A 12,440-nucleotide genomic window follows, 5' to 3' on the forward strand; every position below is an offset into this window, starting at 1 on the left:
GCAATTTTGACACTTTCAAAAGGAGAATCAACTACACAGAAGTTGCTGGCATACAAATGAGGGCTGAGCATACTGTGAGTGTGACAAACAGGCTGAAAGAGCCACCCCACATTTGCATTCAGAATGCCCAGTGTCTCTAGCAGTTACTGTGGTGACTTGCATGCGAGGATAAAAACTTACTTCTTTGGGGGAAAAAATGGCCCCAAGGAGAAAGCAACTGTTGGTTGGTGCTAGTGTATGAAATTAAATAGGCAACGAGCTTCAAAGAAGACAGGATAGTTGTGGGCTTGGGGATTTGGAAAGTGTTTGAATAGATGAGGCCTTGGAATAGGCCAGGATTTACTGACACACCCTGTGACTGGAAGAGGCTTTTAGACTGGACATGTTTCATGATGTGAACACATACTAGGAGACTCCCCCAGAGGCTGCCAGGAGCATCAGCATTTTAATCACCTATTCCAACGAGTTCACAAAGGAACCAAAAGACCAACCAACAAAGAAACTGTCAGGATTAAGGTTACAAGCAGACCGTCAGCACGTGTGTGGGAGAACTGTGGCAGTCTGACAGGGAGAGGGAAGGAGGGCCTCCCCATCCCAGGGAGAGACGCTACTCTGAGGTGGCAAAGCTCTGACTGCTCAGATCCTAGACCATGTACCTACAGGGAGTAAGGTCTGACAACTTTAGATGATGGGCTGAAAGTCCTCACAGCCTGGGCGACTTGCAACAGGAAAGAGGTTACGTCCAAAACCAAGAGTGCACAGCTGAAAGCAGATGAGGAAACACAGAGTTCTATCAACCCTGATATAGAATGTAGTAGTCTAAGACTGCTAAATATTAGGCCACCAAATAGACAGTAATCACATTTGAAGTGCAGTGTTGGCAAACTTCTTTGCAGCGTTTGACAGTATGGTTGAAGGATGTGCCTATTTCCTAGGAATTCTAGTGCCTGACATCTGGTAGAAGTTAGAGGGCTCATCAAAGCATTTCCCACTGCCTCTACCGTTCCACTGGATAACCATGAAGACCCCCTCATTATGAGGTGACTCTGGGGTACCAGGAATGTCCCAAATGGTTCTGCTAAATCAGACTTAGGAGTGCTCTGTGTTTTTGCCAGTGGAGATGAGAGCTACCAGTTTATTGGGGCCAGGCTACCATTGACCAACACAAGTGTTTCTGGGATGGTCATTCATACACAATTACAACTGCCAAAAGAGAGCAGCCAAGTAGGCAAGGTAAGTCAGGGTCAAGGAGTGGCCTAATGCTAGAGAGCCCCAGACCCGGAAGCTAGATTCAGCAGGACTTGTATCACCAGGAAAACGCTGTGAGCGACACAAACCAAGATGGCAGGTTCCCAGCTCCTCAAGCAAATGACTGAGCAAGTACCAGGAATGACAGGTGGCCCAGCCCAGTAATGTTGACGCCAATCAGAACAACTGCAGTGGTGATAGACCTCAAATAGTAAGGTTTGCTACGTAAGGATCTTACTCTACAACAAAAAGAGGCAATAGGTTGAGATGCATGGAATTCACTGGCCTATTATATATAATCTTAAGTCCCTGAGTTAAATGCCACCAGAGACCCTACATCAGAAGCCTGCAGGGCAGCTCTGCAGGATGCAATATATACTCTGGCCCAGTAAGTGATAACTACCTCTTCCGTATTACAAGAGTTTTGAGAATTAGTAAGTAAAGGTTTCTTTTTGTCCCCCTCTCTTTTTCCCAAATAAGGAGTTATTAGTTGTTTTGTTGATTAATTCCCTCACGTAAATATGCTCTGTTGTTCATGGCTAAATTTACATGTAGTCTAGAAGGGCCAGTAAGGAAAAGGGAAGGAAGAGGAACGAGAGGGGAAGTGCTAGCTACTTAATTATGCATTCGAAGGCTGCCAGGCAGCTTTGGGCGTCGTACCACTTCGCTGTCCCTGCTTACAGTAAACTAGCTGACGCCAGGCAAGAGCACAGATAACTATACTTGCTACTTAAATCATCTTGGATATAAGCCCATTCGTAAATACATATACAGGAAACAAAGCATGGAGCGTAGCAGACAGGAGGAACTTTAGAAGGTCTGCCAGGCCCAGAGCCCCTGTCCAGAAACCACCTTGTCTGGAGTGCCTACTTAAGGGCCGTCCCACGGAGATCGTACGATCCAGTCCAGTCCTGGACACAGCTAAGAGAACAGGCATGGCACCCACCCCAAGTGCAGCCTGGCAGCTACCCTACAAAACAGCAAGGAGCTGCCCACATGGACTTCTTTGACTCATGAAAATGGGGCTGTAAAGAGCTCTAGAAAATGCATGGCTTACAGACAAGCATATACTTGTTACTTCTCATCAACTAAATACTGTAAGTCTCACTTTGCAGTTGAGCAAACGTAGAAGCAGCAAAGTGAAGCCCTCTCTGCAAGGCCACACAGCACATTAACACCGAGAGCCTTCCCATCTCCACAGACCTCCACGGGCAGCTTCAAGCCTTTCTTCACCTGCTTCTGAAAATCATCTCCTTCCTTTGGCTAGATTTTCAAACCTTCCTTTCACTCCTGGAGACAGTTTCTCTAAGTGATGTGCAAGGCACCTTCCATGACATAGTTTCCACAGGAGTAACAGACTGATCTCATCATCTTCTTGCTCCTCAACTCCATCATAACCAGCTCCAATTAGCTGTGAACTTATCCCTGTCCTATGAAAACAATGGCTGGGGGAGGCAGGAGGGCGTGGTGGAGGTACAGTGGTACCTCAGTTTTCGAACGTAATCCGTTCCGGAAGACCATTCGAGTTCTGAAACGTTCGAAAACCGAGGCATGGCGTCCCCATAGAAAGTAATGCAAAATGGATTAATCCGTTCCCGACCTTTAAAATCAACCCGCAAATCTGCAAATTTAGCATGAATTTTACTATCTAACGATACCATAGACCCATAAAATTCATGGCATTCGTAAACCGAGATGTTCCTCAACAGAGACATTCGAAAACTGAGGTACTACTGTATGTCATAACATAAAATGGTGCTCAGTTTTTGTTTATTATCCACATTGATGAAAGATCATTTTTATATTGCTACAGAACAAGTAGAATTATGATTTCTAATTCAAAAATTATGTAGCCAACAGAGTACTGGCACATGTTCAAATACACCAAAGTATTTTTCTTGGAAATGCTGACTCTAAGCACTATGTTAGATGACTAAACCTACAGAATAAACCTACGGACTGTATCTACAGTCAACTGACAAGATCTGCCCCAAAGTCAGACCCACTATGAGGACACTTTCCACTTAACACACTGGTAGAATGCATTCAATACCACAGTTTCTTTCTGTTTAACACAAAGGTAACATTTTCAATTATTTTAGCCTATACCCATCACAATTGCTTTCACTCATCTGTGTTAGAATTATCCCGAGAAGTTCCTTGTTTGGCCTTTATTTATGTGCAACTGAGTATTTTAAGGATTTAAAATTAGAGCACAGTTTATAATATATGTAGCTTTTCATTCAAGTCAATAATGCAACAGTGTACAAAGTGGGGGGATTTCTGCTTTGTGAAGTTTTTGACAAAGTCATTAGGTAAATGTCCGTGTGACACTGAATACCTGTGTGCCATCTCTGTTCAACAGCAATGCTTTTACATTATCCGTGTGCCCTTTAAGCTTCATTAGTTTTGCACATGTTCTTGGATCCCATACCCTTAAAACCTGTAAATTGTAACAAAATATTACGTGAGTACATACATGATCAAATTTAAATAACAGGTGTGTAAGTCAAATGACAACCATGAAATTCTGAGAAGGAAACACGGCTTCTGCCAATGGACACTGTCTAAGGCTCCCAACCTTTTTAACTCAGAGGAAGCCTTTTTAACGTCAAGAAACACAGGCCTCCCACCGCCATCCACCCACCCCAGCACCACACACAACAATAATTATGTGGTTATCCTCTGACTTGTTCTAGTAAAACCTCTCTTCTAGAATCTGCCGGGCAAAACCACTGTCTATGTATTTAGTAATTACACGATAAAATATTTTGGTTTCTTTGTTTTCTACTGTTAAAATATACCCTTTATTGTGAGGGATGAAATGTCTATTACATTGTTTGGTACACCTGAAACTAAAAAAACATGTATATACATATACCTTTTAAGCTTCCCCTTACCTTCTCAGTGGACCCCGATACAATGATTGTTCCCAGTTGATTCATTGCCAGGCTATAAATGGAATCTTTGTTCCCACTTAAAGAAGAAGCTATTAAGGATAAACAGAGCTAAATGTTAACAAAATCATCAGCTGTTTAGTAGCTAGTCAGCAAAAATTGCAAGTTTATTAGATTTAGAAAATCTTATCTTTACAAGTGCTCTAAGGAAAAGAAATCTACCTATAATGAAGATAATTCTAAACAATATTGCTATCAAATTTTACATCTCTTCTGGAGTTGAGTATACACAAGTACTCAATAAATATTTGCTAAATTGAATTGCCCTGCCATTTAAAAACTATCCACATAGTAATGTATTTTCAAAGATATACATGTGCCAATATATGTGAACAATATGTCCAAACTCACTATTTTCAAGGATACACAAATCAAAACAAAAATATAATTTTCACCTACGGAATCAGATTAAAAAACAACACAAGGTAATAGTTAATTGTCAAAAAAACATAGTAAAATGGCACTCTCATACATTACTTGTGGGAGGATAATTTGGTAGAACTATTCTAGAAGGAAATTAGGCAATGTATACCAAGAATTATGTTCATGACCTTTGATTCTGAACAAAATGTCACTGAAGTGGAAAAAGTTACATGTAAAACTCTATATAGCAGACCCTAATTTTACAATAAAGAATAAATATAAACCAACATACTGAGAAGTGATAAGTAAAGGAGTTAATACATGTAAAGTATTTAGTAAAGTAACGGCTTATAGGAAGTGCTCAATAAATGTTAGCTATTAGTATTATTTCTATAATCATAAAAAAAAAATAAAGCTTATGTGAAATCCTCTCTAAACAATTCTAAGCAAGACATATTTGTTGCAGAATCTGTAACCACTAAGCCTGGTCTCTGATCTTGGGACAATCCTGCTTTTTCGCTTTGTTCCCTCTTATAAGTGTCTCTTTGAGGCAGGCCTTACATCTAGAGAGAGCTAAATGATGGATCCTGACAGCCCCCTGCAGGGACCAGCTGCTGAATCACTGAGATAGTGTACAGGTGAAAAACCAAGAAGAACAAGGGGAGAATAGTGTTTAGATCTTCACATAGTTCTTGGGGAAAAAGGCAAAACAATATTCAAGATAATTATAAACACCAGCCTCCCTCTTGCCCTTTTTGGCCCCTAAGTCAATGTGAGTGTTTCACAGTCACGACAAACCATATCTATGATAATACAGAGATCTAGAGAGTTCGGGCCCATGTTCTGAACACAGACCTTCCAGGCTTAGCCAAAAATGTGCGAAGAGTTCCTCCTGACACCCGGCCTAGAGGACTCCAGTAGGCTGGGCAAGCAGGAAGCTGAGTTTCAAGTCTAGACTTGTGTGGGTCTGACCTGATAATCTGAGCCCTCCCAGTTGATGAGACACCCGTACTTATTAACCTGCTGTGAATGTCTCTGAATTGCCTCTTGAAGACCCCTAGCCTTCCTGACCTCTTCTGGAATTGGCAGGATTCTCTAGGGCTGCTCCGAAAAGGTCCTGCAAAATTAGCACAGAAAACCTTTTCTTTCTTTGCTTTGGCTATTCTCCACCTTGGCCATTAACTCAAAAGCTCTTATTATATAGTGACACCTTTAAAAGTCAGAAACTGCCTACTTTGTCAGGCAATCCCCACCTGCAACAATAATATCTGCTGAGTTTGTGGCTTTGGGCCAGGCAATGCTGTGGGAGATACAAAGTAGTACTAAGACAGACTCTTCTGCCCGAAGCGCAGGAACTCACTTTAGCTAGGGAGCTAAGACATGCATATGTACAAAAATACATAAATAACCAGGTTACACCTGGAGAAGTTACCATTTTTAGACTGCAGTGAGGAACTAGCTCCTTGTTGTTCAATCATACTCTTGGGGGCTAGAACGCTGTAGGTAGAAGCACTCTCAAAATATGAACCACTGTCTCGATGCAAACCTATTAAAGACGTTTTATAAACCATTCTTTATTTATGTCAACTTGCAGCACTTTCAAAGAAATTTTTTTCAAACACCTTACTTGTGACAGTGTTATTTGAGGCAGTCAGTGCTGTCAGAGTATTCACATCCCAAAGGAATATCTGTCTGTCCAACCCAGCTGATGCTACCAGTTCTTTGTCCTTGGCATATGCTAAGGCCTTCACATAGTCCTGTAATAAAACACACGTACTGTGATCTACTCTGTAGGTCAATAAGAAAATGAACCACATAAAGCACTGAGATCCCAACACTACACTAAAGACACTGAAAACTATGTCCGTTGTTTTACCTTATGTGTCCTTAATGTTGACATGCAAAATCCCTTATGTGCATTCCATACTTTTACTGTCGTGTCAGAAGAAGCAGATATTACTAGAAGAGGCAAAGAATAAATAAACCCCTTAGTAGTATAAATTATCATCATTTTAAAGACTTGTAAAATAACGTCAACATTGTTTCAAACTAATGTTCATCTACACATATAGTATACTTGAATATTTATAACATTTCTGACATCAGTTCAAACATCTGTTAATGTTCATATACACATACACACATCATGCTTATAGTATATCTAAAAGTTCTTTCTAGAACCTATTACATTTTGTCTCAAATATTTTTTTAAATAGGCAGGGCAAACTTTTTTTAATGTTCCAGTTGAATTAATATGATTGAGAAAATTTCTCTAAAACAGACTGAAAAAAATCAAGAAATGGATCTTATCATAATAAGAACAAAAAGAGACATTAAAAAAACTGAAAGAAGAATACGTATTGTATGAGTCTATTTACATACAGTTCAAATGCAGGCGAAACTGATTTATAGTGTTTAGAAGACAGAAGAAGTTACCTTGGACAAGGGGCAGTGACTGAAAGGGTGGCATAGGGGCTGCTGGTGATGTTTTCTGACACGGGTGCTGACCTTGTAAAATTGTACTAAGCTCTTAGTACTCTCAAGGTGTGCATGCTTTTCTGTATGTATGTTATACTTCAATAAAAAAGCTCACACAAAAAAATGAAAACATCAAATTGAATTAAAAACTTCCTAAAGCCCGATAATCCAAAGAAGTACTTACAGGTTTTCCCGTTACAACAGAGCACAATGTCGTTTACCCAATCAGTATGGTGTTCCATGGATGCTATATATGGATCTTGCTGAAATTAAAAGAAAAATCAAAAGTCATTAGTTTATGTTAGAGGATGAAATATATTATAAAGTATAGATATGTTTAGATTCTTTGGTGTGACACACTGCTCTAAGGCCTTAAAATTGACAACAAATTCAGAGCAGAATTTCATCAAACAATTGATGCTTCCAGATAACAGATGCAAATCGAAGTTTTGTTTCAAGACACTTTTATTACTGATGGAAGCCTAGATTTACAGGAGAATGCTTACTTTTTGTCTTGAGTTAGTGAAGGCAACAAGATCTGGGCTAGGCACTGTATGTGACCCAAAGTGCTACAGGAAGGGGTTTACTAGAAAGGACAGGATGAGAACAAGTCTGCAGGCTGCCCGGGGATTTGAATCAGCAGCAGTGGGGTCTCCCAGCAGACAGGAGGGGCAGAAATGAGGCTGATGAGAATGGTGATTAGCGGAGCCTGACTGCGGAAGCAGATGCACACTTTTGGTTTTAGCTTCCGACTGTGGCTTTTACCTTCTGAATTAAGACTTTTCCTCATGGTAGCTACAGTCCTTCAGAGACGAAATGGAAGCCAAGGGCCAAAGGAGTACTACTCGAGTCACCATTTCAATTCAGTAATTTGAGATTCTTCTATTCCTCTCACTCGGCTTAATTACCACGAGAGCTCTCTTAAAGAAGAGTATTTAAGTTACATCCTACACCTAAGACAGGCAAGTTCAAGACACTTCATGGGCAAAGAGAACAGCTCTCTCTACAAGTCTGTTTGAGAAAAGATGCTATTCAATCTTGTCATAAAATGAAGACCAGAAAAAAAGATGTTTGAGGGCAGAACAGGCAGCTTTCTAGAGTTTAGCTCTTGTGTTTTCCTTAATTTGTTTGAAATACTGTTAACTCCCAGAAAGGTGACACTGCAATTCTAATATAAGTTCCAAAAAGCATTTAAAAACCATGGTTTTCTTACTTTTGATGTTTTTGACATTGGGCCACCATTGTTTTCACTGGTTAAAGAATCCAAAGCCCACTAGACCGAAGTCCATTTAAAGAAACACTATTCAGCAACTGTGCAAAACAGTGGGTTTTCTTTGGACTGAACACCAAACTTGCAGAGTTTGCTAAAAAGACACCGAGTTTTAAAACTATAGGATTTAGCATCAGGGTTTTGAAGTTAAATGGGCTCTAATTCTCAACCACTTACTACCGTGTTTTCCTGAAAACAAGACCTAGCCGGACCATCAGCTCTAATGCATCTTTTGGAGCAAAAATTAATATAAGACCTGGTCTTATTTTACTATAATATAAGACCAGGTCTTATATAATATAACATAATATAAGACTATAACATACTATACTATACGTATGTTACTATAACATAAGACCCGGTCTTATATAAGACTGAGTGTTATACTAATTTTTGCTCCAAAAGACGCATTAGAGCTGATTGTCTAGCTAGGTCTTATTTTCGGGGAAACACGGTAGTTATTTAACCATGGATTTCTCTAAGCCTGTTTTCCAATCTATGGAAATGACTCATAACAGCTGCTGGAGGATTACTGTGAGAATTAAGACCATATTGGATACGGAAGTGCTAAGAGTGTCTGCTACATAGCTAGGAGCTCAATAAATGCACCTTTTCCTTCCCCGAATAGTCCTTTCTATGTCATTCACAATACAAGCAAACAAAATACAAAAGGCGGTCCTTGCCATTTGACTGGGGATTTATCTTGACGTGTATTTAAATCCTGGTCCCTGTTTAAGAAAGCAGACTTTAAATCTCCTACAGGAGGGGAGCACGTTCTCTTCATCCTTTTATACCAACTTTGCATTACCAAATAAGCCCTATGGGTTTTGTGGGCACCCTAATCACTTTTAAATAAAGAAATCAAATATTTGTTCAAGATTATAAATGTAATAGCATATTCAACCTTTTCTTAGTAGCAGTGAAAAGGACTGCCAAGAAGCTTTTGAAGAACATATTTAATGCCAAGAAATAGACTATTGACAAGTAATCCCCCTACCAGACAAACCCCTTGTTTCTTTGTAGCAGAGAGCTCTTATCACAGACCTAGTTTATGGAGTCCCTGCCTTAGCTAAACTACTGCTAAAACTCCACTAGGGGTGTTTTTCTCAAAGGCTCACAGAATTATGATTGCAATGTTTTTGTACAGTGTACCAAATAACTCAGTATTCAGGGAGATGACATCTGAAACTGTGAAGGGCACAGTATTAAACAGACTGAAATTTAAGAAGCATACATTTCAAACGTGAACTTGACCCCTGCCTTACCTTGTGCTGACTGACGCTCCATATCCTTATGATGGAGTCTCGACCTGCCGTGAAAAGTCTATTGAGTGCTGGGTCCAGCTGCAGCGCATTGACTCCATTTCGATTGTACTTCTCCACTTCATCTCGAATAACATAAGAAACCTGACAAACAAGTCAACATTTGCTTTTTATGAAATTACAAAACATGCAATAAAATGTAGCCTACTAGTTGGGCCGGCCCGCTGGCTCAGGCGGTTAGAGCTCCATGCTCCTTACTCCGAAGGCTGCCGGTTCGATTCCCACATGGGCCAGTGGGCTCTCAACCACCAGGTTGCCGGTTCAACTCCCGCAAAGGATGGTGGGCTGCGCCCCCTGCAACTAGCAACTGGCAACTGGACCTGGAGCTGAGCTGCGCCCTCCACAACTAAGACTGAAAGGACAACAACTTGACTTGGAAAAAAGGCCTGGAAGTACACACTGTTCCCCAATAAAGTCCTGTTCCCCTTCCCCAATAAAATCTTTAAAAAAAAAAAAATGTAGCCTACTTAGTGGCCAATCTGCAATTTGAAATCTTGTATTTTCCAGTATAAAACTTATTTTTCAATCCAATAAAATTTTTAACTCTATGGAGACTGATGGGCTGCAAAGAGAAGGATGACATTAAGAAAAGACTCATCTAAGATCAGCAAGTCTGATGCAAAACTACTGCCATCACTTCTTAACACCGAGTTGTCTTTAATCCATGTCCCACAAAGCAGCTAGAACAATGTTTACAAATGTAAACTGGAATGTGTCTGACCCCAGCTCAGAAACCTCTAGACTCACAATATGATCTTAACTCTATAACATGGCCTCAAGTGCCTTGTCACCTTTCCTGCCACTCATCTTTGCTCTCTGCCCCCATTCCTGGCACACACTGTACCTCTAGTCATACGTGCTGCTCCCCTCTCTTCCTCCCACTCTCTCTGGCCAGCCTTATTGCAATCTAGATTTGTTTAAATGATGCTTCCTCAAAAAGGCCTTCTCTCACCTGGCAAGCAAAATGAGGTTTTGTGTTCCTCTAACTCACTAAATGTTTCCTTCAGAGCACTTTCCCTACTTTGTTACTATAAGTAAGTTGTCTGCTTCATGTGAAACCCAAGAGAATCAACCAAAAGCAATTATAATTATGAAATAGTCAACAAGCTACCTGCGGCCATAGCAAAACTTTTCTAATTTAATGAAATAACCAGTTAAGAATATAATGGGGGGTGGGGGGGGGGAGACTGGGGGAGAGACCCAATTACAATAGCAACAAGAATACCTAGAAATAACGGATAGAACAAGGTACATAAAGGAAAAACTTGGGCCGGCCCGGTGGCTCAGGTGGTTGGAGCACCGTGCTCCTAACGCCGAGGTGGTTGGTTTGATTCCCACACAGGCCAGTGAGCTGCACCTTCTACAGCTAAGATTGTGAACAACGGTTCTCCCTGGAGCTGGGCTGCCGTGAGCAGCCAGAGGTTGGTGTGAGCTGCCGTGGACTGTTGAGTGCTACTGTGGGCTACCATGTGCCGCCATGAGCGGCCGGTGGGCAGCATGAGTGGACAGCAGCCGACCAGAGCTGCTGTGAGCAGCTGACCAACGACCAGTGACTGACTGCCTCAGCCGGGGGTGGGTGAAAGGCTCATAATACCAGCATGGGCCAGGGAGCTGTGTCCTACACAACTAGACTGAGAAACAATGGCTTGAACCGGAGTTGGGGGGGGGGGGCGGGAAAAGAGGGGGGGAATAAAGGAAAAACTTGAATAAAGGAAACATGCCATATTGTAGCACAGGAAGATTCAAAATGAACACTTCTTGCCCCGTGAGGCTGCTGCAGATGAGGAGTTCCTGGGGTATCTGACACAGGCTGGCAGAAGGCCACGCAAGCTACAGTGGGACAGCTTGGGGTGAATGGCAGGGAAATCACCACAGCAGCTCATTTAAGGACAGGCTCTGTGCCTGCTGTGGAAGATCACCAGAGACGTGCAAACTGCAGACCAGGAGAATCGATCACACTGCCTCGCTGCCTGCCTTTACTCCATCTGAAGATGAGTCGACAGACAGCTAGTAGAAATCTTCTTGACCGCATGCCTTCAGAACGAAACTGAGATTAGTCTGCCACAACGATTAACCTTTGTTTTCCTTTTGTTTCCATAGCGATGCCTCCTTATTAAATACCTGAGTTCCTGCTTGCATCACAGGCTTAACTTTGGGAGCCCACCTGCATCACTGCCTCCTGAAACGAGACACAACTGTTGAACTGAACTGAAATTTTCGCGAGACTGAGACCGGTTTAATGAGATATAGAACAATCTACCAACTCAACTTCTGGAATGTGAAACTTCCAGGGGAGTTTCAGAGGAGGGAACTGTGGGGATTCAGAAAGAACCACACAAAGATGTGTCTCAGTGGTATGTAGATTGTTTTGAGCTAAAGGCAATTTTAGCTTCAGGCTCAAGAGAAACTTCTGCCCCTCCCTTCAACTACCTAGAAAAACTTGAATTAGGAGAGCCTTGCCCTTAAAAAGAGGGTATCAGCAATAACTTTTGACCCACCTATATGGCAGAGAAAATTTTTATTTACTAAACATTTGCTCTTCTTGCCGCCCAGCAATGACCCTTTGAAGCCCCCAAGGATCATGACCTCATCCCTAGCTTAGGATGCCCTATATAACTAGATTCCCCTTTCTATCTCTGAACCTCTCCCACATGTACGGTCTCTGACTTTCTCATGTATGTGGGGTTCCCATACATATGTATCAAATTTGGTTATTTTCTCTTGCTAAAAATAAAATAAAATAAAATAACAATTCTTTCCTAAATTTGTGAATTTAAACCAACTTTGGTCAGAATTCCATTG

At 41.3% G+C, this 12,440-nt stretch overlaps 1 protein-coding gene across 4 annotated transcripts in view; it reads right to left on the reverse strand.

The window, feature by feature from the left end:
* Positions 1-12,440, reverse strand: part of WDR48 (WD repeat domain 48) — a 44,779-nt gene that overhangs the window by 19,847 nt on the left and 12,492 nt on the right. For 2 of the 4 annotated variants that reach the window (XM_019727598.2, XM_019727597.2), the window contains exons 2-8: positions 9,582-9,722; positions 7,231-7,309; positions 6,445-6,527; positions 6,196-6,325; positions 6,001-6,114; positions 4,149-4,237; positions 3,590-3,691 (exon numbers count right to left, since the gene is read on the reverse strand). In XM_019727598.2, coding sequence (XP_019583157.1) covers positions 3,590-3,691; positions 4,149-4,237; positions 6,001-6,114; positions 6,196-6,325; positions 6,445-6,527; positions 7,231-7,309; positions 9,582-9,722 — 738 coding nt within the window. The remainder of the gene's footprint in view (positions 1-3,589; positions 3,692-4,148; positions 4,238-6,000; positions 6,115-6,195; positions 6,326-6,444; positions 6,528-7,230; positions 7,310-9,581; positions 9,723-12,440) is intronic. The other 2 variants (XM_019727600.2, XM_019727599.2) reach the window with 1 other exon arrangement.

This window comes from Rhinolophus sinicus, linkage group LG10, assembly GCF_036562045.2.
Source record: "Rhinolophus sinicus isolate RSC01 linkage group LG10, ASM3656204v1, whole genome shotgun sequence".
NCBI classification, from domain to species: domain Eukaryota; kingdom Metazoa; phylum Chordata; class Mammalia; order Chiroptera; family Rhinolophidae; genus Rhinolophus; species Rhinolophus sinicus.